General features: G+C 50.2%; 1 protein-coding gene across 7 annotated transcripts in view; it reads right to left on the bottom strand.

The window, feature by feature from the left end:
• LOC118510703 (E3 ubiquitin-protein ligase Ufd4) overlaps positions 1 to 26365 on the bottom strand; it is a 28398-nt gene extending 2033 nt beyond the window's left edge. Inside the window, exons 1-10 of one of the 7 annotated variants that reach the window (XM_036052895.1) lie at positions 26126 to 26365; positions 21857 to 22441; positions 12641 to 12780; positions 10960 to 12539; positions 10737 to 10873; positions 9966 to 10352; positions 8534 to 9038; positions 6757 to 6801; positions 6273 to 6613; positions 69 to 6172 (exon numbers count right to left, since the gene is read on the bottom strand). In XM_036052895.1, coding sequence (XP_035908788.1) covers positions 69 to 6172; positions 6273 to 6613; positions 6757 to 6801; positions 8534 to 9038; positions 9966 to 10352; positions 10737 to 10873; positions 10960 to 12539; positions 12641 to 12780 — 9239 coding nt within the window. In that variant the 5' untranslated portion in view covers positions 21857 to 22441; positions 26126 to 26365. Of the gene's footprint in view, positions 1 to 68; positions 6173 to 6272; positions 6614 to 6756; positions 6802 to 8533; positions 9039 to 9965; positions 10353 to 10736; positions 10874 to 10959; positions 12540 to 12640; positions 12781 to 21856; positions 22442 to 22522; positions 22620 to 25268; positions 25407 to 26125 lie in introns of those variants that run through there. The other 6 variants (XM_036052896.1, XM_036052897.1, XM_036052898.1 and 3 more) reach the window with 6 other exon arrangements.
• Between the last annotated feature and the right edge of the window lie 104 nt (positions 26366 to 26469).

The following is a 26469-nucleotide window of genomic DNA, read 5'->3' as shown; positions in this document are numbered from 1 at the left end:
TGGAGTGAATAAAGTAATTTTGAATCCAAAAGCAAAACATTCAACAAGCAACCAAGAAATGCCCCCACCTTTCCTTCGTGTATCCCAGCTTCGGTTCCGTGTACGTCATGATGTCCTCGCGCGTCCACTCCGGATTCTGCTCACCGCACAGCATCTTCCGTATCTCGTCCGGCGTAAACGCGGCCAACTTGCTCAGCGCAAACACCTCACAGAACCCACGGTGGAATGCGGCCAGCTGCTTCGCGATACCTTCCTGCAGACAGAACGCAATCGTCAGATTGCAGTACTCCTCCACGTTGTTAATCGTCACGTCGATGTTCGCCCCGTTCGGTATCAGATCGGCCGACGCGTAACCGTAGTTTTTCGAGCTCGGCAGATAGCTAAACGTAAGCGCCAGATCGTCCAGCGCCACACAGCCCGTTTTGGTGTTTAGCTTCAGCTCCCCGATCTGCTGCAACTTTTCCTCCGAGCTGAGCGCATCGTTCTGCTCGATGGTTTGCTTCTGCTGTACGAGCTCCTGCAACTCGCGCAAGAACTGATACCGGATCGGATCTATCTCCTGCAGGTTCTCCTGCGACAGTATACCGTCGTACCATGCACCGTCGCTGGTGGCCATCTTCGACTGGTACGAATCGACCAGCAGATCCCGATCGCGATCACTTTCCTCCGACATTAGGGAGGACAGCATTATATCGTCGCTCAGGCCCGACGACTTGCCGAACGGCGGCTGGTTGGGTGAACCGCGCGCAATCGAGCGGCTGTGGCTGAGCAGCTGCAGGAAGCTGTTCGAGAGGGGCAAATCCACCAACCGGTTGTCCTGCAGTACCTTCGCCAGAAACACGCCCAGAAACCAGAAGTAGTTCGACACGTACTCGCAGATATCCGAGTCTTGGGGTAGCGGGGCCGGGAAGAGGCCGGTCGAGCGGCGCACATAGTAGCCGACCGGTTTGCTACCCTCGCCGAGATCTATTTCGTCCTCGATCAGCTTCGGCTGCTCGTCATCGCACAGCCACATGCCGAGATCGCTGCGCTGCAGCTCGGCCGCTACCAGGGCGTAAAATTCGAGCGTCGGCCCAAGACCTGTGCCTTCTTCGCCGACAAACTCTACCTCCAGCACCGACTTCCGGTTGCAGTGGACCTTCATCACCTGCTGGGCCCAATCGAGCAGATTCTCCCCGCGCGGTACCTTCACCCGTTCGTGCTTTAGTCGGCCCACGCGGAACTCCTGCTGGTCGGCATGCCGCGGGCTAAGTCCTGGGGCGCGCTGACGCTCCAAGCTAACGTCCCGCTGGGACTGCAGCCAAACGATGCTGCGCGACGCACCGAACGCGGTACAGCTAAAGTACAGCTGGCGCGTTTCGAACGGGAACAGGAACGGGCAGGTTTGGTTGTACTCTTCGCACCACTTCGGCAAGCTGCCGCTGGACAGGACGAGCGGATCCTGGATCTGCTGCTGCAGCTTGTTCGTGATCTTCTTGCTCATAAACACCTCCGGATTTAGATAGTGCGACTCTGCGTCGGGGATCAAGTTCTTGTCGTTGTTGGACGGGGCGGAACCCAACGACTGGTTGATGCTGTTCAGCTGCGACAGTAGCTGCAGTACGTCCTCGACCGAGCAGTACTGCTGCTGTTGCGTACTGCCACACGCGGCCGATGTCGCTCCACCGGCACTACCAGGGCCGGCACCAGCCACAGACGGCGTTCCCGGAATGGGCGAGCTGGGCGAGAGCGTGGAACCGTGGCTTCGCTGCGAGTACAGTGAAATGATCGGTGTGGCGCGACCTTCCTCGCCACTGCTCAGGTCCTCCTTTCCACCGCCCAACAGCGACGAGGACGAACCAGGGCTAGCCTCGCGGTAGATGATCGTGTACGTCGGTTGCCAAATTTTGCGGAACTTGTCCTGCTTGGGCATCGACGTTTGAAGCATCAGCTCCTGCACCGCACGGAAAATCGTCCAGTCCGGATGCGTCAGATCGACCTCCACATCGTTCACCCCGTTTATGTTCGGACCGCGCAGCACTAGCGAAAGCGTTGGCTGCGGCAGCGAGGAGATTGAGGACGATGGCCCGTGACTTCCTTCCTGCTCCTCCGGTACGGTCACTTTGCCGGATGAGGAGGACGGTTCGGCTGGGTCTACCACCAGCTGGTGCTGTTCCGCCACCCGCCGCCCATTGCCCGGTGGTGCCGGTACATCGAGATCGCTCGTCTGATTAACGTTGGTTTTGCCTGGGCGCGGATCAAACGCCGGAATCAGTGCGGAAAACTGACGCTTCAGCACAAACTCATCGTCCCAGGACTTGCGTTTGCCCGCGGTCGGGAGCCGATTCTCGAACGTACGCTCCTCCATGAAGGACAGCAGATTGCGGGTCACCATCACCTGCAGCAGCGTGTTGCCCACCTCCTCATACTCGTCCTCATTCTCGTCGTCATCGTTTTCGTCCTCGATGTCTTCGTCGTCTTCCAAATCGCCCAGCAGTGTCGGCGCTCGACACTGCTCCAAAAAGTCCTCCAACGATACCTGCTCACTGTCGCTCGAGGTGGACGTGAGGCTCATGGTTAGGGCGGGATTGAGTGGGTTCACCTGTCCCACACCCACCATGTTGTTGGTGTTGCTGGTGTTATTATTGCTACCGCCTCCGTTCCCGCCCGCCTGACCACCGGCCGAAGCATTATTGTTCGAAGCGGAGCTGAACAGGCTCGGATAGCTTTGCGCCGTGCTGAGCAGTCCGGTGTGGGTGGACAGTGCCAACTTCACCAGGCTGGTGACGGAGTTGGGCCCACGGGGGAAAAAGTTGCTATTGTTCTGCAACACTCCACCGACCAACCCCGCACCACCGCTACTACCCCCACCACCACCGCTAATCAGCTGATTGTTGATCGGCATCGTCTGCTGCGAAGAGGAGGTCGACGACGATGGGTTGGCGGCGTTATTGTTTTCGTTATTGTTGCTAGCATTGGTCGCCGAGTTCGATCCACTCGCGGACGTACGGCGACGTGCAATGGCGGCAAACGTTTCCAACAGTCCCGGTGGTGGTGGTGCTGCTCCTGCTGCTTGCGAATCGTTCTGCACCGTCGACGAGCTACTGTCCGCGGGAGGAGGAGGATGATGATGAGCATGGTGATGCTGCTGCTGCTGGTGATGGCTGTGGTGGTGGTGATGAGGCGGATGATTGTTGCTGCCACTGCTCGTAAGATTCGGCACGCTTACACTCATCGGATTGGACGCGGGTACGACGACGGGGACAACGTTCACACCATCGCTTCCGGACACGGTACCGAGCAGACACGGATCCGCATCGGGATCGTCCTGTGACGCACCCAGCACCGTTTCCGCCGATCCAACCACCACGATGTTGTTCTTCAAGTTGTTCGTAGCATCCCGCACACCGGTAGAAGATCCATCCAGCGTGGTCGAGAATTGTTTCGCCTCGTTCAGCACCTTCTTGAACGTGGACGCCGCCCCCCCATTCGACGCACCGGTTGTGTTGTTAAACTTCACGTCAAACTTGTCCGTGGGTGTTTTCGCGCCCGACGAAGCCGACGAGCCGGCTGGATTTGTGCCGGTGCTGGTGCTTGCCACGAAAATGCTGTTTCCGGCCCCAGCTCCGGTTCCACTGGACGGTGGCATCGGGGGGAAAGCAATCTTTACCGATGAAAGCAGATTCGTTTGTGTGAGCAGCTCGGACGAGAGGAAATTGTTCGTGTTGTTGCGCAGCATATCGACACCTTCCCGCATCTTGCCCATCATGTCGAGCCGGGTCTGCAGGTACGATAGGCCGGCCTTACCGCTGGATGCGCTGCTACCGCTGGCAACGCTGCTCGCACCGCTACCACCGCTCGTTAAGTTGATCTTGTTGTTCGTCTCGTTAATGTTGTTCGTTTTGTTGTTTTCCTCCGTCGAGGATGAGGAGGAGGATGAGGACGATGAGCCCATCAGGACGGGAACGCCACCGGATCCACTGCTACCGTTGCCGCTGATGTTGCTCACAAACTGCTGGCCGGAACCGGTCGACGAAGCGCTGCCGCTCTGCCGTACCGGACCATCCGACAGGGACAGATTCTCCGTAATGGTGGCCAGATCCGACACCAGCATGGACGTGCTGCTGTTGATTTGCGACAGGTCCGGGATGTTGTTGCCCCGTTCGCTCAGCGACGAGTGAACCGTCACGGAAACTTCCTGATTGTTACCACCGCCGCCGGCACCGGAAGCTACCACCGACGAGGACAGATCGTTGCTACTGCCCCCACTACCGACCGTTGCCAGATCGGAACGGGCCGACGAGAGGACATTCTCCGTGATCACTTCCACCGCTTGCTTCCAGGAAAGATTATCGGCCGACGTTGCCTGCTCGGTGGAAGCAACCGATGAGCGGTTTTCCGTCGTGGCATCGGGCAAGCTCGGCGTGGAGCTTGATTTCCTGCTCGCCAGCACGTTAAGCGATTTGTCGTAGATTTTTTTCTTGCTCGAAACGGCGCCACCACCCTCACCGTCGCACTGCACGTTGGCGACGGTTGTAAATTGGTTGCCGCTACCGCCCACCGTTGTAACGGAAATGCCACTGTTGTGTAGATCGTACGAGGCAGCAACCAAGCCGTCCACATTCGCCAGCTTCAGATCGTACTTGCCCTCGGCACCCATCCGGTACGAATTGCGCATACCATGGTCCCACTTCACATCGATCCAACCGTTGTGAATCTCCGCGATGACCGTACCTTCGCCGGGCGGATTGCCGTCCTGATCGTCCCAGTGCCAGTCGACACCGCGTACGACGCGCGCCCCATCGGTGATGTACTTCAGCTGGGACCGTATCTGACGACGCTCCTTGCGCAGTTTCGCCTCGTTCTCTTTGGCCGCCGTCTTGTCCATGTCTTCGCACACCGACATCACCTTGCCGTAGATTTCGAACCCGCTCAGACTAAGGTAGTGCGTTTGGCCCGATGCGTTTCGGCCGTTTTGATGGATGCGCACGTGCCGGTAGCCCTGCTGCTCGTCGGCCGGGCAATCAATCGGCCAGGTACAGGTGCTGCCCGGTTCCGCGAGGCTCTTGTCGTCCGTGTGCGTTAGCAGCGTGACCCAATTCAGCCCATCCTTCGACATCTGGAACAGCCAGTTGCGTAGCGCCGAACGGCCGTAACCGCGCGCGTGCCTCAGCGTGTACGCCGTCGGTATAATGAACATTCCCAAATCGATCGCGAACCACGACTTTTTGTTGTCCTTCGTGTGGCAATTCACGCTCACACTGTCGCGCGATAGGATATCTTCCAGCTTGCCGTACGGTAGCTGTTTGCCTTCGCTACTCGTCACCGTTACCAGCCCGTACTGGGCCGGATTAACCCACTCGAGCGTCCTTCCGTTCGTGCCGATGTAGTAGATGATACCGTTTTCGTCGAAATCGTGCCGATGGCGGAACTTCACCGTACCCGGCTTAGCTTCCTTCAGCTTGCGTAGGTACAGGAACGACGAGCGCTCCATATCGTACCACTGCTTGGCGACCATCTTGAGCAGATACTTGTTCAGATGGCCCACGGTTGCCAGCGGTTCCATCTTGAGGTTGCGTCCGGTGCGATCGAACAGTGTCTGCTCGCAGGCGGCACGTTCCAGCCGGAAGCTTAGCTTCTTGGTTAGTATCTGCAGCCCATAGCTACCGCCCGGCGAATCGTACATGTACACCGGCAGCTTCTCGATGCTTTCCAGCACCGCGACCAGCTTCTGCACCAGGATGGCGGCCGTGTTTTTGCCCGTTTTTATTTCCCCTCCGTACATGCACCGCTTGAAGATGGAGAGCCGCTGCTTCTGGTACTTGTTCGCTTTGGAGCGATTCATGCCCAGGTCCCAGTAGTTGGGTGAAAGCACCGCCACGAGCGCTTGCACCAGCCCGGAGCTGTACATTTCGTACGCACTAATCACACCGTCCTCGTTCAGTAGGTGAACGAGTTCGTTCAGTGCGTTATAGAGCTTCTCCTGCCAGCTGACGCTGGCCACAGTGCCACCGCTTGGAGTGAGCTGCTGCGTCGAGCTGGAGACGAGCGCTGCTTTCGATGATGACTGCTGTTCCTCGAGTGCGATCTCAATCTGATGCACAATCTTCGACAGCTTTGCGACGGCTCCGCGCGGTATAGCCTGGGCCGCCTTGAAGTACCGGTTGTACAAATCACGAGCCAATTTATTAAGCTGAAACGAAGATCGGACCGAAAAAGGGGGATTAGTATAAATGTTCTGCAACACAAATACGCTATCGCAAGGGTCACCACACCACAGCTCTTCTCCTAACCTGATATTTCTGTGCCTCGGCCTTGCAGCGCATCTTCTTCTTTTTGGTGTTTATCCAACCGGCGGCAAAGTCTGGTCCCAGTGTCGTTTCGGCGGTGAACGTGTGCTTCGTACCCCGGTTGCTCTCGAAGATGAAGCCCGGCAGTTCGTCCTGCAGGATCGTCACCTGATGGCCCTCGGAATTGTTGATATGTAGTTGATGTTCTTTCTGGCTTTGCAGCACCCAGTTGCCGACCGCTATCCGGGCTAGGCTGGGGGCCGACAGAATTGGCTGTGACACCGTCCCCTGCCGGACGGCGGCTCGGGCACGCTGAAGCTTTTCGAGAAATTCGCCACGGTTTTCTAAAATAGAAAGGTTACGTTAAATTTGATCAACGCTTTAACCAACTATCACCAATCACATTCTGCTTGATGAGCGCGCTATTCACGCTACTTCGCTTGTGTTGCTTTAAAATTACTTCTACGATGCTCTCTCTCTCTCTCACCTTCGCTAGGAGGGACGTTGGGATCTTGGGTGGCTTTGCCCTTGCCTAAAGGTGTGGGAAACCATATGTGTTGCCAAACACGGTTCGGGAATAAAAGGTAGAAGGAGAATAAATTTGTAACCAACAAACAAACAATAGGGCCAGAGATAAGTCCAATCACAAGCGTACACGCGTGTTAATGTAACAGTTGCCCAAGGTTAAAGCGTGCTTACTTTTGTACGATAAGTGTGTCCGTTGCATTTGAAATGAAGCGAGGCAGGATAACGTGTGTGTGTGTGAGACGCTTTAGGAGAGTTAAGGATCATATGCAGCAACAATGAATCACAATTGCATGAGAAGCCAATTTAGTCGCTTTACAGGGTTTCCGAGAAGAACTGACGATGTGCGAGCCATTTCTGGGCAATGGCTAGGATGAAGTAAACAACTGCCAGGTAGAGAACTGACGATCTGTTGCCCTTTCTGGACTATGGCCAAGTTGAACTAGACACAGGCTAGGTTGAAGTGGACGATGGCCAGGTTGAACTGAAATGTCAAATTTGAAACGATTGCTGAAGCGTTCGCAAACGTTTGAGGTACCGCTTAATTTTAAAAAATGACCGGTAAAAACCATATTATTTGTAATCAATTTGTTTAAAGGATATTAATTGAAGAGAACGCTTCAATTGCAACGCAGCTCGTATGTAATTATAAAATTATTATTTACTGCGCTTTGAGCTTTAGAATTTGCAATGGCTTGCTTCAAGCTATTATATTTATTGAACTCACCTAAATTTAGCGTATATTGCTCAATTTTCACTGCACTTGTAGTTTAACTCAAAATATCTCACTGTGATCAGAAAGCGTGGTTTGCTTTGAAAATGTAATGTAGAAATAAACTATTTTCATTACCTGTATAAATTTTGCCTTTTGACTGAAGATGACAGTTGAAGTTTATGTTTATAGTCAATGACTCGGATTCTTTTAACTATTGTTTTGCATATTTTACAGAAAAATAAAAAATACATTGGAAAAGCAAAAACAACATTACAAAAAAATTGTTTTTGAGCATTGAAACATGCTCAAAGCGCAGTAAATAATAATTTTATAATTACATACGAGCTGCGTTGCAATTGAAGCGTTCTCTTCAATTAATATCTTTTAAAAAAATTATTACAAATAATATGGTTTTTACCGGTCATTTTTTAAATATTTTTAAAAATTAAGCGTTACCTCAAACGTTTGCGAACGCTTCAGCAATCGTTTCAAATTTGACATTTCAGTTCAACCTGGCCATCGTCCACTTCAACCTAGCCTGTGTCTAGTTCAACTTGGCCATAGTCTAGAAAGGGTAACACATCGCCAGTTCTGCCTGGCAGTTGTTTACTTCTTCCTAGCCATTGCCCAGAAATGGCTCGCACATCGTTAGTTCTTCTCGGAAACCCTGTATCGCTACGTTTTCAAAGCAACAGTGGAGTAAGAGAGAATAGCGCAGCTGTTAGAAGAATGTGATGCTTTCTGTTTGGTATAGGGCACATCAATTCGCAAGGGTAGCACATGATAGGATAAACGTATCAGTTAATTTCGCAATGGTAAATGATGGTCACACCCTTGTACAATGATCCTAAAAATCGTCCATCGAATTAGGTTCGCCAATCCTTAAAGCCCCTTCACATGGGGGCAGATTAGTCATGGGTTGGGGACCCCTTATCCCCTGTTGCTTCCCACATCTTATCATGTGCTGTTTAACAACCCTGATGCTGGTTGAACCTTCGCATTTGCGTGCCATTTCTACACTTACCCGTGCTATCACTCCCATTCTCCGGACTGCCGCTAGAGTACATCGTCGCCAGCTTACCGTCCAGTATGAACCGGAACCATCCGTTCGAACCGTTCGAAAGCTCGAGCGCGGCCGAATCCGACCACACGTACAAACAGTCCCGCCCGCGGCAAATGCTCCAATCGTGCCAATGGTATGCCTTGCCGTGCAGTATCTCCTTCGCGTCCTCTACGGCCACCGCCGGCGTTGCGCCGCCGGTCACCACTACCGGGCCGCCGGAACCGCTCGCCGTTACCGTAACGGTGGCCGTGCTGGAGGACGCTTCGGTGGCCGCAGCTTTCCCCTCGTCGGATGTCGATTTAATCACCTCATTATTGTCGTTACCCTCGAAGCTGGGCTCACCCATCAGCGCTTGCACCTTGGTGTACACGCCCAACCGGGCGAAATGGTCGAGGAAATCGTTTTGCGTTTTTGACATAAGCTCCTGCACGATCGTAAGCACCACCAGATGGCCATCTTCATCGTCCTGCCGAGGTTTTTTTAAAAGTTAGCAAGAAAACGGATGAATTAGCGCAGATAAAGAACACTTCGGAGGGGGGTTGTTGTTGTAGTAATAAACATTTGGTCCAGTAAGCAAAGAAAGGGAAAACAACACGGACAAGAAAACCAGCACACACACACGCAGCAACATCAACATGCACACGCGCGTCACAGATAGTGGATTGAGGGTGGGGGAGGGGAAAGGAACCAGCCACTTCCGGCCAATACTATATCTTTGCCGAAGAAGAAAAAGCAATAACAACAGAGAGAGAGAGAGAGGATCAATTTTTCACCGATAATCGCATGATTAAAGCAACTGGTCTGATCCCACACCCCGGTTCTGGAATGTTAGGCCGGTCAAGGTTTCAAAGCGCAGCCAGATTTGTTTTTTGTTACAATAGGGACAAGGGGATTCGGGATTCTACACTGCGAATTTTACTTGATCGATATTGCAACACAAAAAGAAACCAAGCTTTTATTTACTTGAATTTTCGATGCGCTTTTGTTACCCGTAAGAGGAAGAGAACTATGAAAATGTTATTAAAAATGCGCTTTGAAGCTAATAGTTAATAACTTCTGGCAAGAACAAAACGTGCAACCTGGCGTTTGTGATTAGCCAGCCAGAATGAATTGCAAACCGGAAAGAATTTCAAATCACAGCTGTTTTTGGCATACGGACACGGGCAGGCAGCGCAATTTTTTTTATATGAAATGTATTATTTTACACATGAACAGATGGTCTATTGGAACTGTATTAAAAAGCAGCGCTCAATTATTGTTTTTACTTTACAGGGTTTCTCGATCGATTGTAAAAGAAAAGCAAGTGCGCGCACTTGGGCATTATATATCAAACTAAAACAGGACAACAACACAGTACGGGTTGCGGGGTTGGGAGAGAGGACTTTATCATTACCGCAATGCTAAGATCTGACCAATTGCTTTGGGTGCGATTACGAGGATTGGTGGTGGTGGTGTCTGTACTATTGTTATTGCTTTCGGAACCGTTCCGTTCCTGTTCCGCGTCCTCGTCCGGGTCGGGGTTTGCTCTTGCCGAGATTGGTGGCGGTGTCAACGGTAGCAGTGGCGGTGGCGGTGGTATTATGTAGCAGCTAGAATTGCGCCGCTGCCGTTTGGCCTGCACAAACTTGCTCAACCGCTCGGCGCAGCCGTGCTTGGTTAGGAGTGTATTATTGCTAACAACGCTAGAACTAGTGCGCGGCCCGGTTAGGATCGGTGGCGGCGGAGGAGGCGAATACGACGACGTTGAGGGTTGCGGCAACGGTGGCCAGCTGTAGCTAATCTGTGGATTGCCAACAACATTCAAAATAGGTTTCAGAAGAAAAAAAAAAACCCCGCTTTAGTATCGGTATCGGAACAGTGAGTCGACACCCCCTCGGGATGGGAATGGGAATGTCGAACGCGGCAAGTGATCGCAGTGGGCGACGATTTTGCGGGGTGAGCGGTCTCTCTTTCGAAGCAGTAGTCGCTGGCGATGGATTGGTAAATGCATGAGGATTTCGACCAGTATTCAACGCAGAAATGGAGCCGATATCCGGTTAAGATTAGAGAACGAATTGAAAAAAAGCACCACATGTTTCGCGAAAGATGGAAGAAGAATCGGTTGAGACGGGCGGTGAAACGAACGAGTGGCGAAGGGGGTTCGCCCTGGAACACCAACACATACCTCATTGTCCAGTACGCTCGCGATGACTTCGACTAGCAGCGTGCCTAAGCTTTGCTCGTAACTTGGTAGACCCTCCGAGGAGCACAGTTTCGAGAGCACTTCCGGTTGAACATACTGGATCATTTTCTTGATAAGTCCTTAAAAAAGTAGAAGCATAAAACCAGGCCATTAAAAACAAACACTTCCTTTCATTTGGGAAACACTTTCACCGGCGAAAGCTTACCTAAGCTAGATCGACGCACACTCGCAAGCATTGTGCTCTGGAAAGTTTTGCAGAATGTTGGTAGGAAAAACTTGAGATACACCGGTGCCATCTCGGGATCGCCCCGCGGTTCGCCCACACCCGTCTCATCACCGCTCTCGCCACACTTCACATCCGACCGGGTCGCTGCCATCATCCATTCGCCCGGCGACTGCAAAATCGATGCCACCTCCCGGTGGCCCTCGTCCGGACGCTCGCGTGCCTTATCGAGTGGCGTTTTACCGTCCTCGTCCCTCAGGTCCGGATTGGCACCGTGCTTCAGCAGCACCTTCGCAATGCCGGGTCGTCCAAAGCAGGCCGCATAGTGCAGGGACGAGCTGCGCTGTCCCTTGTTCACGTCCGCGCCCTTATCACACAGAAACTCCACCATCTCGAGCGTCCCGAAGGCGGACGCCCAGTTGAGCAGCGTTTGGCCCACATCGTCCATGCAGTTCACATCGATGCCGCCGGAATCGATCGACTCGATCAGTGCCTCGGTGTCCTTGCTGCGGATGCAATCGATCAGCTGACGGTGGGTGCGCTCGGTGCTGGAATCGGCACGCCGCACCCGGGGCGCCAGCTGACCTTGCGAACCACCGACGCGCCCGAGCGCCTGCCGGCCCTCGAACAGCAGCAGCAGAATCAGGTCAGCCAATCGCATACAGTCCAGCACGCACCGTTCGTCTCCCTTGAACGCGCGCTCCATCGCTTCGAGCAGATTCGAACGGAGCAGATCGTGCGTGATCGAGGGCGAACCGCGGCACAAGGTTGACAGCAGCGATATGGTGGTGGCGATCGATTGGCTCGACCGGCCCGCTTCCATCGCACCCTGTGCCGTTTTCGGGGCGGACGAGGAAAGCTGCGCGGTTGACGGTGATGATTCCGGGTGGGACGCGGAGTTTGTTCCCAGGCTGGAGGAGATCGTCGCATTGCCGGCACCGCCCCCGCCGGATGAAATCTGTGGACCTCCGGCAGCGTTGCTTAGCCGGTTCAGCAGTTCCTTCACCAGCCCGTACTCGGCGAGCGGGGCAGGATCTACACCCTTGCGCGTGAATCGATCCGCGACCGAGGCGAAACACTTTAGCGCGCCGTCCGCCACCAACGGATCTTCATGTTGCAGCAGCGTGCTCAAACTTTCCACGCACGTTTGCACATTCGCTCCCTGCGGTTCCACCTTGGTGCACAGGCGCGAAACGACGGCCATGGCCGAATGGAGCGTGTCCTTGTGGATCTGCGAACCGCTGTCGCGAATGAACGTGAGCACACAGTTGAGACCGCCGCCCTCAAACACGGCACCCGCCTCCCGCGTGCAGATCAGCTCCAGCACCTTGATGCACTGTTCGGCGAGATCGCGACTGGTACGGCTCTCGAGGTCGGCCACCTCGAGCCGGTTGCAGATTGCACGGATGGCGCCATCGATAGCGACGATCCGGCGGGTACATTCGGAGGACACGTCCAGATAGTACGTGATAGCGCGGGCAGTCACCTCAAGCACATTTTCCGGGGCTAGCTCGTCAAGGAATATTTTACACAGCGCGGGCAGGAACGTTCGTGGTGGACAGCTGCAATTTGAAAGAGGATATAGGCGGTGGTTTGTTAGCATTTGATCGGCCACACGGGTTAGCGTGTGCGAATCCACAGACACTAAGACGACGACACATACCTTTCAAAACATCTATCTACATTGTCGGACATGAGCAGTAGCATGCAGAGCTGCTCTAAAGCAATGAGCTGCATGTCGCGCTCGTCGCCCTGACCCATCGAGAGCCATTCTAAGAGTGTTTCGGGATCGACGTCTCCCATCTGCAAAAGAAAGCGAATCAATGTACATTAGAAATTGTGTGTGTGTGTGTGTTTTTCCCCACCATATCTTTGCTTTGGTTGAATTGCATAAAAAATGGAATGTACAGTTTATAAATAATTTAAGGCAGTTTTGTGTAATCATGCGTGCACTACAACGTGTGGAGAGCGAGACATAATCCACGCATTTGCACATGGCGCAGTTAAAATTATTGACCACAAAATGCAACCATTTCTCCATCGCGCAACTATGACGAAAAGCGCCGTTTGCATGCGGCGCACAAGGCACACACAATTTTCGGTGGGAAGTGAAACTCGCTGTGTCTCGAGCGATCAAGCGTTGTGTAACCGATCAAAGTCAGACACGCGGCAGGCAGGCAGGCAGTCAGCTCCAGTTGGGGGGTGGCGGCCACCAACGAGGAACGCACACACGCGCACGTGAATAATGTGCCATGCAACTGATGGTGGCAGGCTAGTGAAGTGGGCAAAACATAACCGACCGTGCCCTGAGACCGTCCCTTTTGCATAGCTTCAGACACACAGACACACGCGCTACTGAAGTGATTGTTGCTGTTGGTGGTGGTGGTTGGTAGCTGAGGAGGTTGATGTTGCAACAACAAATATGCGCTGCACAAAACGAACGCACCACCACTATGCATCATTTGGAGCGGCCAGGGTATGGTGGCTTGTGTAGGGGACTGCAAATAGGGGGCGCCATCAAGACACGTGCCAATATAAGCTTCCCTTCGCTCACCGTGTTTTTTGTTTGAGCCAGCAGCGGACCAACGCTATTTATATGACAAACATAATCAATATCAACTTCAGAATATGGCTCCTCATTTGATTCTCGCAGCAGGACAGTACCCACACTAGAAAGAAATCTTGCCGAGAAGCGCAATCAAAGAAATCGGGCCGCAAATACATCTTTTACTCGTCGCCGTCCACCAACTTTCGCTGTAATGGAGGTGAACAGCTGGCAAGAAAATAGGACACACGAGGGTAAGTTCTTTGCCGGTGGTAGGTTATCACCATCAGTGTGCCGCTGCTGCCCGAAGGTCAACTACTGCCTTCAGGCTGCGGAGAGCTCGTCGAGTGCGCCCGTTTCGCGCGAGAACGTTTGTTGATCAAACTTTATTGATTTATCACTTACATGAATCATAACGACCCTACTCTGGTGGTGACCGGGCGTAACGTCGTTCGAGTGCCGTGTGTTTGCCCTGCGAATTGTACTACACTTTTGCAGATAGTTGTGTAAGTGACACTGTTAATCTTTTGACTTTCCGAATGTGACCCGAAGGTCTTAGTCTAGTCGAGATACCCGGTGAAAACATGTAGAAGGACGGTGTTTGACTTAAGAAAACAGTTTTAATTCGTGAGACCGTTCTTTATGTGTTTATCTGACTTTAATAGAAAATCTTTGAAAGGCAGCAGTGTTGCCAATCGGCGGGCGGTCCGGTGGCTGAGGTGACAGCGGTGCCGGTCTTCACACGGCAGGGCCTCGGTTCAAATCCCATACAAACCACCTCCCCGTACGTAAGGCTGGCTACTTTACTCCGGGTAAAATTAAGTCACAGAAAGCCAGCAATGGCAGGCCGAGACCTCTCGAGGTTATAGTGCCAAGGAAGAAGAAGAGTGTTGCCAATCAGTCTTAAGCCCATCAACTTTGGAAGTCAATCAACATAATGTAGATGGCAATCTGATGGGTCCAGTAAAAAACCATGTCAGAGCACTCTACTTGTTGGTCCAAGTCTGGTAGGAATTTAAGTAATAAATATGGATCTTTTTTAATAATCATGAATTATGAATCGTAGATCCACGATGTCTGGATCAACGTCGTCAACTACTAGTTCGACCATGTGCTACCTTCTTCCTGGTTTTCGCTCACATTCAGGAAATCTATCAGAACCGCCGCCTTTGAAGAAGATCCTCTGGACATCAGGAATTCTATCAGAACTAGATATGGGAAAGTAACGTTTCTGGTAATTCTGGGAACATGGGGCAATGCCAAGAGCTATTCTAAGAGATTCTTGCTGCCAGAATTTCCTCAACTTCACCTTCAGAAAACCTCAAAATAATTTCAAGTCTTCCATCAAGACACTTTACCCTTATCTGCAAGAAGCTTCACGCGTTGATAATTCATTGTCAGAACTAAAGTTTGAACCCGTACCCATACAACTATTACTCACCTGACAGATTAGGTGCGCAAACAAGCTCAGCCAATGCCAACGTCCGGCTTCTACTAAGCTAGCATGCTACAAGAGTGTGTAATACTTATATGCTTTCCCGTTTTTTCGCAACGAACTTCAAAAAAAATCTGGCCTGATATGTTGGCTCCGGCTCTGCCCTAGTGTTGGCAGTAGTAATCAAGAAATCGCAGTTGAATAAGCCTCTTTGTCGATTTTCCTCAACCGATAGTAAGAGCGCTCGTCGGGTACGTAACATCTTGTCGATGGATGGGTAAGCTACGTAACGCCGCAAGACTTAAGTCAGGTATTAGGCCAAGATAGTCACAGCGCGGAAAAAAAATGAAACATCCAAACCTCGTGGAAAACCGGGTAGGCATCTTGAAATGAAGATACAATTTAGCAACAAACACCGCACACGAAACTGGCAAGAAAACGCACCGAACAATAATTAGTCGATGCATTAATTGCTACTTTCTTGGTGGTTACCTTACTTACCTGTGGTCTGTGTGTTACGAGTGATTGTGAAGCAGCAAAAAAGGAAGGAATTACAGAAAAACAATCTTTTGCCGAAATAAAAAAATGGCAACACTCTATCGTTTCACCAAACCAATAGACCAGAATGGACATCTCGTTTTATTGATGCCCAACCATATATACCATGCACCGCTGGAGATGAGTTTATTACTCTACCAGAAAACGTGCTCAGGAAAGGTTCTACCCAAAGTACGCAATGGCTGGCGCTTGTAATAATTTCAAATGTGTTTCAAATGTATTCCTTACAGCAAGAGCAAGCATTTTCATCAATACGTGAATCCATACATAGTAAATCGACGGATCGAAATCGCTCATCGCAAACGACCTTCGAGAATCAAAATTAGCAAAGAAACGAAACGAAAAAACTCAAAGCCCAACTTCTAAATCGACGGTCAACAACCACCATTGCTGCGAGCCGCAGGGTCACAAACGTTTCCTCCGAAAAATTGCGATCCGATCCCCCCCCAATACGGGTTCCCCACATTTTCCGTTCCGTTTGATCAATACCGGCACGAAAGAAGAAATAGAAACTATCAAGGATTTTGAGGAGGACGAGAGAGCATGGGCTGTAAAGACCGCAGAGACGAACTACACCGGACGATGGATGGTTTGAAAGATGGAAAATAAAACTTCAAGTAACTGTCACAGCGCGCGCCAGTGAGAAGGACCAAGGATTGCCTGACGGCAGGCGAGACAGGCAATAGTTTTTGGTATCGATTTTTGGTTGGCCCTGTCCACCACCACCATCAGAGCTTTATTAAATCAATGAAATGCGGTGTGTGTCATTGGGAATGTAACACCACGCCACCGCTCTCGGTCCGTCCGTAAGCAATTGGTTCGCGGTTTGATCGTTGGCACCGCGCGCAATCAAACCTTGTGTTGGAATAAAATGTGTTGCGCGCCGGTGAAGTTGTGGAGGAAACACCACTCGCTACACTACTGGTGTCTATTTCTAGCTAATGAGATTTAGAGGATCGCTAATCTAACCGGGTGATCTTCTTTATTCTTTTTACAATCGCGTCGCTTAACAGAAGGTATGATTCAGAGACGAATTTGGATCGTGTTTAAAGTTTTCCGCAGTTTTTTTTTTGTTACCTTCAAAATAAAGATGAGTCTTGTTTGTGCAGGGTTTCGCATTTTTTGCAGTTTAAAATGAATATTTATAACTGCCAGAAAAGACATCGTCGTGGGACTCCAGACAACTAGAGTTTAGTAGGTTACGGAAGCATCCCCACGTCTGAGGTCTGAGAAAAATGAGGGCCATCTCCACCCATCATCATCATCCCTACTTCCCATCCTCTCCAACACTGAATGAAGACCGGAGACTTCCGTGTTTGTATCCGTCTCTTCCCGACCGGTTCGAATGCAAACGAAACAGAGCTCAAGAAGAAGCGATTTCATCACCCCGCCTGTTGACTGCATACACTTCAAACAGTCTGAAGGGGGGGACCTTGTCTCTAAAGCTCGTTTCCCTCTCGAGCGTAGTCAACTGCAACTCGGCAGAAGACACACACACACAGCTCTGAATGCATTTCGTGATCATTGACTAGAGGTAGCAAGGTTTACCCCTTTCTTTACATGGCAAAATGTAAACAACAACTCGGCCAGGTCTCTGCGAATTAACAGCGAAAGGCAGATATATGCACCCTGAGGTTGGCCATCTTTCTTCGCACAACACTTCCGGATTTGTAACGGAGCTGCTGTAGGAACGCTGGCAAACGTCCGGAAGAATTGACAAAGCGCACGCACAACAAATCACCAACAAAAACTCCGACGACTTCGCTTCCTGCTTCCAGCCCAGCTTGAAGCAACTCGCAAAGGTAGGAGTCAAAAGCTCAACTCTCTTTGTGCTTGAATGATCTCATAATTTCGGGTAACAGCTCGCGTCCCAGAGAACGTTCACCAAGAGACAGAGAGACCAACCGTGGGGAACCGGGGCCATAAAAAAAGGAAGCTTGGCAGCAACGGATGGCCACAGCTGGTTGCGCTCGAAGAGGTTGAATGTACACAAACTGCCAGATGGAAACAAGGGTAATTTATTAATTCAAACCGCGTCGAGTCACGTTGTTTTGTTGGTTTGTTTTACCTTTTTTTGCTACGCATCATCATTATGAACCGCCTTCCATGTGATCGTCCAGGTTTGGCCAGCCAACCGGCCAGCAAAGTCAGCATGGTTTTCACACACATCGGGACGATGGCAGAAACCCATTTGATGACTAACAACCTTCAATCGTACACCTTGGAGAAAGGGAGGCATAACACAAAAATCTGCACGGCCTGCCCTTTTGACGACCACCACCACCTCCTTCTTCACGGGGAGGGGTTTATTACGGTGGCGCTATAATGAAATAGAATGGGGCCCTTTTTTACCATCGACCTTCGTAGGGAATCTCCTCCACACACAAAAAAAACAACAACAACAACCCCAAGAAAGAAAGATAATGGAGGAGAGCATGGTGGAAAAGAAAGTTGTCCCGGATGAAGTAAACAACGCCACAAAACCACAAGACTGCACACAACCGAGTCACAACACAAATGTAAAGCAAGGCCCTTGTAGAAATTGAGGGTGGAAGGGATGTAGTGTAGGATGGTGCGGTGGTGTCCACCACATGTGGGAGCTTCCTCTAGAAAGCGCGACTTCTTCTTCATCTCTAGTTTTTGCTGTCCAAAACCCGTTCTACTACGCCCGGGGTCGGGAAGAAGGTCGTGATTGTGCAGCAAATCCACCGCGCCATCATCATCATCATGACGGACCATCATGTTGTTACATTAACAGCCCAAGTTCAGTCCACTCTTTTTAGTGGAGTCCCCACAAAATAAGCGCCACCAACCGCGTTCTTCACAGTAGTAGTGGTCTCAAAACGGCGTGGTTTATTCCCCTCCTTTCTTGAGCTCGGCAAAAGTATGCCGTACAGCAGCAGCAGAACACGACCGTTTGCGGTTGGTTGCACACACCACTCCGAGACTCTTGGTGGTGGTGAAGTAGTTCTGAAATTCATGGCCGACAACCCGAAAGGGTAAAGCGTTTTGCATTCGTTGAACGCGATTAAGGGTCACGGAAACGTACGCAGAGGGGGGGTTATCGTGGAGTTGTAGCAGCAGCAGCAGCAGAAAAAGGCAAATAAACGAGTTCTCAGAGACAGAAACGCAATATACCGGTGCGTCTACTCACAAGTAACGCACGACGGTACGGTACGCACCGCAATAAATAATACGCCTTTGATCGGTCTTTGCTATATTGCAGGGGTCTTCAAATTTGGTAGTGCCAGGGTCACAAGGTTTCAACGTACCTTAGATATCTGCAGAGACCAGAAGTGTCCCATGGACCGGAAAGAATTTCTGGGTGAGATATTTAACAGTCTTCAATGAGCATTCAGACGATAGAGTCAGACAAGAATCTAACTGCCTATCTAGATCGCAGTGGTAAAAAGTCAAAACTTCACCGTTTGGAAGATCTCCTGTACTCAGGATTGATCATCCGTCATTGGCTATACAAATTCGAGTGATCTTGTCTCATTACGACAGTATTCTAAGCTAGGAGTCTTCACGACTGGGCCGGGGTTCAAATCCCATTTAGACCGCCTCTCCGCCTACTCCGACTACTTTCTTCTTCTTCTTCTGTGGCACTACAACCTCGAGAGGTCTCGGCCTGCCATTTCTGGCTTTCTGTGACTTAATTTTACCCGTAGAAAAGTAGTCAGCCTTTCGTACGGGGAGGCGGTCTGAATGGGATTTGAACCCCGGCCCTGCCGTGTGAAGACCGGCGCCGCTGTCGCCTCGGCCACCGGACCGCCCCCCGACTACTTTACTACGGGTAAAATGAAGTCACAGAAAGCCAGAAATGACAGGCCGAGACCTCTCGAGGTTGTAGTGCCAAGGAAGAAGAAGAAGGAGTCTTCAAAATATTCACCAGTGATCTGGACTGTTATCTTCGTAGTGCTTTGGCTTAGCAGTTTGTATAATCAACAAGTTCCTTGTGATGTTGGACATCAGATATATTAAATTTGAAGTTTCTTCTGATGTCCTGGGTCAGTATTGTGTGTTGTGTAACTCTTTGCCAAGCTCGGTTAAGCTGTAGTTCAATAAATAAACTACACAAAATATTCTAATTCAAAACCTTAAACATCAGTCGGAAATATTATGAATCAACGGGGCCTAGATTCTTCTTCTTCTTCGGTGGCACTACAACCTCGAGAGGTCTCGGCCTGCCATTTCTGGCTTTCTGTGAATTAATTTTACCCGTAGAAAAGTAGTCAGCCTTTCGTACGGGGAGGCGGTCTGGATGGGATTTGAACCCCGGTCCTGCCGTGTGAAGACCGGCGCCGTTGTCGCCTCGGCCACCGGACCGCCCCAAATTTACTGCCTAGATTACTGTTCAGAAAACCGTCTCGCTTCAATGTATCTTGGCGGCTTAGTAGCTTTTCACTCAAGTTCTTTTGAGGTCTCAAATAACTAAATATATTATTGATATTAATAAGTCATAAGATCTTTAAGTGAAGCAGAAGGGAACTCCTTTCAGTTTGGAGATCCCTGCTATAACAGACCACAACTTAAGCACTACTCTCCCAGGTACTTCCCCAAGTTAAGACCTTCTTCTCACCCACCTCCAGCAAAACAGGTCGGCTCGGCAACTCAACTCGACACACCAGTATTATATTGCGGTGCGAAAAGATGGTCTTATGAGAGAACCACTGCGCCACGGCCAAAAGAATTAACGGTCAGAGAACCGGTGCTGCTGGCTGCAGAGTCCGGTGAAGCTAGGCGCTTGCTGTGTCTTAAAAACGCCAAAACCCACGCATTACACCAAAAGCGGCGCGGCGTGTTTTATTCTTTTACGCAAAAAAAGAACAGTTACATGTACTCGCTCTGCTCCTCAACCCCTCTATGGGTCTCTCTTCCCATGAGTCGTGGCGCTGCTATTGTCTTTTGCGTCGTCGCTAACCGACGACACCGCGTCATAACGACACATTCTCGTCTCGACACTCATTCGGCACCACTAAACGCAAGCGAGCACATTATCGGTGGGGCTCTCGGAGAGCAGCAACTGTTTTGACATTGAATTCTTCAGGACATTCCACCCGCGAAAAGCAACGCGCAGCTGCGGCCACAATTGAAACACGTGTGTGTGTGTCAATGCGCATATGCTGCTTTGCCTTTCCTTGTGCGTTCCGCGCTATAGATTGCGCGAGTCGGTGGTTGGTGCGGTACCGATATGGGTAGATGGATGCCCTTTTCAGATGCCACAACAAAAAACCGCCAATCTCACGTCTACTGATTACAGACCAGCTAACCAACCGACCACAGCAAAAAAAACCTGGCACTGCACACCGTTTGCATCCAGGAAGCGCGCGCGCGTAGTGTTTTGAAATTCGTGAAGCAATCATTTGGACAAATCCGGCGCGCATTCAGATGCTTCCCGCAATGTGCCGCCTTCCACGCATGCTAATGTGCTGCTGTGCACATGCGGGTCGACTTTTAGATTCAGAAATCGCATCCCCAATTTCTTGGCCGGTCTCCTCCATTGCCTTACCATCACCGTTAAGAAACTGTACTTTATACAGTCCCGTGCAGCGCGCTCTCCGGTGCATATTGCGAGAGCTGGTCGAACGTTGATTGCGCATATACATATATTTATTCTTTGCACCACCACGAATGTCTGTGTGTGTGTGTGTCTGTATTGCAGATGAATGCATGCGGTGCTGCGTGATTCTGGTATAAGTAACACCAGTCAAGGGGGAATTGCAACTCGTGTGCAACAGGCTGACTGCTCTGTGCTGTGTGAATGCAGGCCATCAAAATGTAATAGCTGGCAACAGAGAGAAGCACACGCATTTGATACAACAGGCTATAGGTAGAATGCGTTAGCTTACTGGTGCAAACGTTGCATCGGACATTGGACCGTGCAGCAGCAACAGTGGCGGTTAATCCAATTTCCAAAAGATGGTAAACGACGTGCCGCATTGGTGTGCCGCACGTGTTTTAGCCAAGTTCTTCACTGGTCCAATGCCTTCTGATGATGCTAATGAGGGTTGCTACAACAGTACAGCGTATCCAGAGGTTTTGGACACTTGGCCCGATATTTTGGATTACTTCCCGTAGTTCATATAGAAGATCTTAAATACTTTTGGATTTGTCCTTATATGATTTCTCTAATACTGTTGAACTTTTTTAGTTTTTTTAGTTTACGTAATATTTCTTAGACAATTTACCCATTAGTAGATAATTAAGAGGCCCGGATGGGACTTGATCGGGGTCCCTTCGTGTTAGCAAACGACGATGCTACCACTAAACCTCCCCCTGACCATCGCATATAAACTGGCAATACGAATTTTTTGCCATTAGCAAAGGAAGAAACTTACCTTAACACCGCTGTTTGCTGCCCTAGCAGCAACAACTGTTCAAAGCAGCGCGATCCTCGTGTTCGGTTGTGTTGTGTGGGATCGATGCCTTCTGTTGATGCCAGCCGGGGAGGTCGATCGGTCTGGTGTCGCTGGTTGCTACGACTGCCACCAAAAAATTCACACCGCGCTCCTTACGTTCAATTGCTGCCCGCTTATGTCATGTCGCCGGGTGCGTGCGTGTGGTGGAAACAATTTCTCCACACGAAAAGACACACGGTCTATTTTTCTTCCTCTCCCCTTACTGCGGTGCGGTCTAGTGCTTTTACTTCCGTTTTACATTCAATTTAGTGCGATCACCCACACGATATTGGTTTACACTAAAGCTTCCACTATATAGATGGTTAGGTGTTTTTCTTTTTTTTTTTTCTTCTTTAGCAAAACACTTCACTACACTCACTCGCACGCACGTAAATGAAAATATTAACTATAACCACTCCAAACCGAAAGACACCTCGTTGCTCTGATGAGTTTTATACGTTTTTTTGTCGTGTTTTTGGGTGTGTGTGTGTGCAACTCCCTCTGCAAGCGATGTTTCCGATCGTGCTAAAATGACAAGAACACATAAAAAATCAACATTAGTAAGACACACAGGTACAGTTGCGCGAACCCAAACCCGCTAATTACTTCGCCCCCGAAAACTGAACGGAGGAAGCGTAAATTGGTCGGTTTTGACGGGTAGGAATTCGGTGTCCTTCTGGCAAACTGACGACGAGCTCCAAAACGAACGCTGGTTGCTCCGTTAATAAATCGCGTATCGCGCCTCATTTGTGGGAACAATCCCAAAATAGCTCGGCTTGCGAGCATTTTCGTCCACTGTACGCGCGCAAATCCCTTCATTTGCGAGCATCGTTCGCTAGTGTTTCAGGTGTGTGTGTGTGTGTGTTTTTCATTTTGCGACCACTTTACACCCATTTTTCCCGAGGGACTCTACCCAATATCCATACCACTTCTAGCATATGATGTGCTAAGCGTGTTAGGGGGTGGTGGTTGAGAAAAATGCTTATTTTCGTCGCCTCGATATAAACAGTAAACACACGGGGGATGGTGATGAGGATCGCGCAGAGTTTTCGTTTTTGTCCCTCTTCAGGTTATCTTCGCTTCCCTCCCCGTAGACAACAATCAATTACGGCGCATCGAGAGAATCGCCCAAACAATGGGACGATGGTTTGCAATGGTAGGTTGGTGGCCAGAGCATCTCAGAGCTTGTTCCTGAGGATTGTTTTGCTCTTAGCGTATCATATCTCGCATGTGGCATAAGTAGGTCAGACACACGGTGTTGGAAGATGAAACGATGCTCGAACGGAGGGGCCTAGGGCAAGGTATGTTGTTCTACTATGTTTAACCACTCATAATAAAGCGATGCTGCTATGTGGCGCCATTTCACAACCCGCGGTGTGTCTCGGGAGGCGACTTGCTATTGACTTGTGTTTTTACAATGAAAATGATGTGTTTGTTCTGTTACTACACACAATGGAGAACGCATAAGGTTCATGGAGAGCGAAAGATGCATGCGATTTGGAGCATCATCTTTGCCTAGGTAACCGGTTGCTTGTTTTCGATTTCTAATGCTTCACCGTGCATTTATATCAATTTGATTGGATTTCCGAAGCCAAGCCCTATACTACTTCTTCACAAAAAAGGTGTATACTTTTGGGCCTCGCATCCAAAATGCAGTAGAGGCCCTCATCATCATCATCATCATCATCAGAGTGAGCGCCAGCCAAAGGTTAACTTTCGTTTTTTTTTTTCGAGTGTGGCCTTTTCTCTCGTGCCGCTCCACTAACTCGCGGCACAATGCGAAGAGCCGCCGGGAGCCTTTTCCTTCCAATTCCAATTTTCGGTGCTGTTCGAAACCGACAAATCGACAGAGGCCGCTAATAATCGAAACCAAGCCACGGCGGTGGTGGCTGGAGATGGCAACTGGTTGGCTGGCTGGCTGCCTGCCTGCCAAATGAATGAATGAAGGAAAGGTTCGTTCGTGAAATATAATTGCATTGTGTGCGGCCATAAATTGCGGCAGCAGTGTCGGCGGCCCGCAGTGACGTTACGCAATTTGGAAACGTGTATTTTTCCTCTAACGTGTGTTGCGGGCAGCGCTGTATGTGCGCCGGTAATCAACTTCGGTCTGGCCACGGAGGAGCGATTCAGATGTTTTCCTCTGCGCCCGCAAAACAACACCGGAAGCGTGGCAGTTGCGGGTGGCGAGGATTATTCATTCCGTTCGTGTGGTCGTGCGTGATTTCTTTCCTTTCTGCAGCAAACGCACCACTTTCACGAGAAACCGTAACCATCCGGTAGAGTTGATGCTCCTTCCTTCGGTTTTTTTTAGCGGATCCATCATCCAGTCCCCGGCGGTTGGACGAATTGGTCATAACATAGCAGGGGGTGCTGCAGTAGTAGCAGCAGCAGCAGCAGTTCGCCACCAAAACGACCAAACGGCACTGTCGTCGGACAAATGCATATTTTGTTCAATTCACGGTACATTGATTCCAGCAGTGAAAAGATTGTACATGCCGCTCCTCATCTAAGTGGGCCGCAGTCGGAAGGGATTTTGCAACACCGCCGCCGCACGCAATGTTTTGAAACCTTCGCTGGTGTATCATTTTTGTTTTGCGCTTCTTTACACCTAGCCAATAACGGGACGGATCTGAGTCACGGATGTGGGCGAGAGATTAAAAGCGCTCATCATTTCAACACATTTGTTGAACATTTCGTCATTTTCAATGATGATGACTCTTTTTCAACTTGTTATAATTTTCCATGGTTACGGCAAGATACGGGTTCCCGATTTTCCACGGTGTACTTGGTTCGCTTGTTCCGCGTTGCTAAGGATCTTCATGTCGTACGAAACCACATTGATTTTTCACCTTAAATCAAGGAAAAAGTTATACAGTGAATGATGGAAAGCAAGGTATCGATTTTTCCATTGGACTGTCCCTCAGAAAGCGATGGTTGTCCGTGGAGAGGAAAATCAATATTCTATTGTGTGTCAAATCACTTCCAACAGGGCACACATTGGCGAAAGCACCGCGTAACGCCACTGTGTGTTTACGGGCAAACAATCTGCACCAATACCACCTGATACCAACGTAGTTGTTTCGTTGGCAGCGTCGCTGTGGTGTACCGAGCAGCGCGAGCTGGCTGCGGGTGTTGTGTTTCGCCCCGTTTTTTTTTGTTGGCTATTTTCGAAGTAGAAGTTTTCTTTCTATTTTTTGCACGACCGCTTCTGCTGCCGATGGTTTTTCGCCATTTTGATGGCCCGCTGGCGCTGCCGTTGGGAGAATAATCTCAGCAACCTTTGCTGCAGCTGTACAATTGAAAGATCTGTTTTGCACAACGTACACACACAAACACACGCGCGCACACACACCTCCGTGTTTCGACAACAATGACTCAGTGAAAAAGCTGCCCGCTCTCCAACGGGCATTGCGCATGAGAAATGATACAGGCGCGGAACACCGAAGTGGGACAGACCCCGACGGCTGGTTTGTACTTTCCGAGCACACAGCGCTAAACTAAGTCACAGAGGACTTTTATGGCCCTTCAAAAACACACACACACATACACATCGTAACTCGCGGAATAGATCGGTGCAGATAACGACGAAGTGCAGCCAATCGTCACTTTGATACTGTGGCTCTGGCTGCTGCTGTTCCCTGGTATCGTTTTCAGCAGCAGCAGAAGCAGCTGCTTGGATGACGTTTCTGTACGGAATTTGACGCGAGCTGCGCACACTGCGATAGCCGTACAACGATAGGAATTACTTCGCTTTTTTTCTCACTTGTTTTTGTGACCAAAACAGGCACCCAACAGGCTCGCCCCATCTAATCTCTACACTTGGGAGATGATGGATTTAACCGATCTGCTTCTTTTTCTTACGCTTCGCACACCCATAGCACCACACCAACTAAGAAAGAAGCAAAAAAAAGCGAGTGCAGCCCCTTAATCCTACATGCTCCCGCTCTAGCTCTCGCGCTCCCCACCTTGAGCGCGATCTGTTCCCTTCTTTTCTTCGACGCAGAAAGGGGCGATAAAATTAGATCCTGCTTAGAAATGCTCAACAAACACACACACACACAAACATAGGGCGTAAGGGCGAGCGCACACACGTCGGGAAATTATGCAAGCTTTTCACACTCCTTGTGTGTTGGCTGGCTTTTCATTTCGATTCCACGGCACGAGAAAACATCACCACCATCCACATCACTCTTCCCATGTCGTTGTTACCTTTTTTCTACCCCTTGTTTTCGGTGTGAGGTTGTTCCACTCTATATTTTCGCACCTACTGCTTGCCACTGCTACTGCTCCAGAGCTCCACAATTAGTGTGAGAGGTGGTTTATGGGACACAGCGCGGATGAAACATGGGACGAGCAGCTACCAGCTAGCGCGTTTGTGTGTGAATTGGAAGTTAGAAAAATCCCGATCCGCGATGTGCCTCCCACTTCGGATGAAAAAGGAATTATGAAGCATTTTCTACGGAACTGTACGGGGCGCGTTTATAGTGATGGGTTGAAAAGAAAAGCGCACAAGATTGTTATATATGCAGTGAATTGCAAAAATGCAAAATTAT

This window comes from Anopheles stephensi, chromosome 3 (genome assembly GCF_013141755.1).
Source record: "Anopheles stephensi strain Indian chromosome 3, UCI_ANSTEP_V1.0, whole genome shotgun sequence".
Classification (NCBI taxonomy): Eukaryota; Metazoa; Arthropoda; class Insecta; order Diptera; family Culicidae; genus Anopheles; species Anopheles stephensi.
Note: the sequence above shows the minus strand (reverse complement) of the source record. Positions and strands in the feature narration are given on the sequence as shown.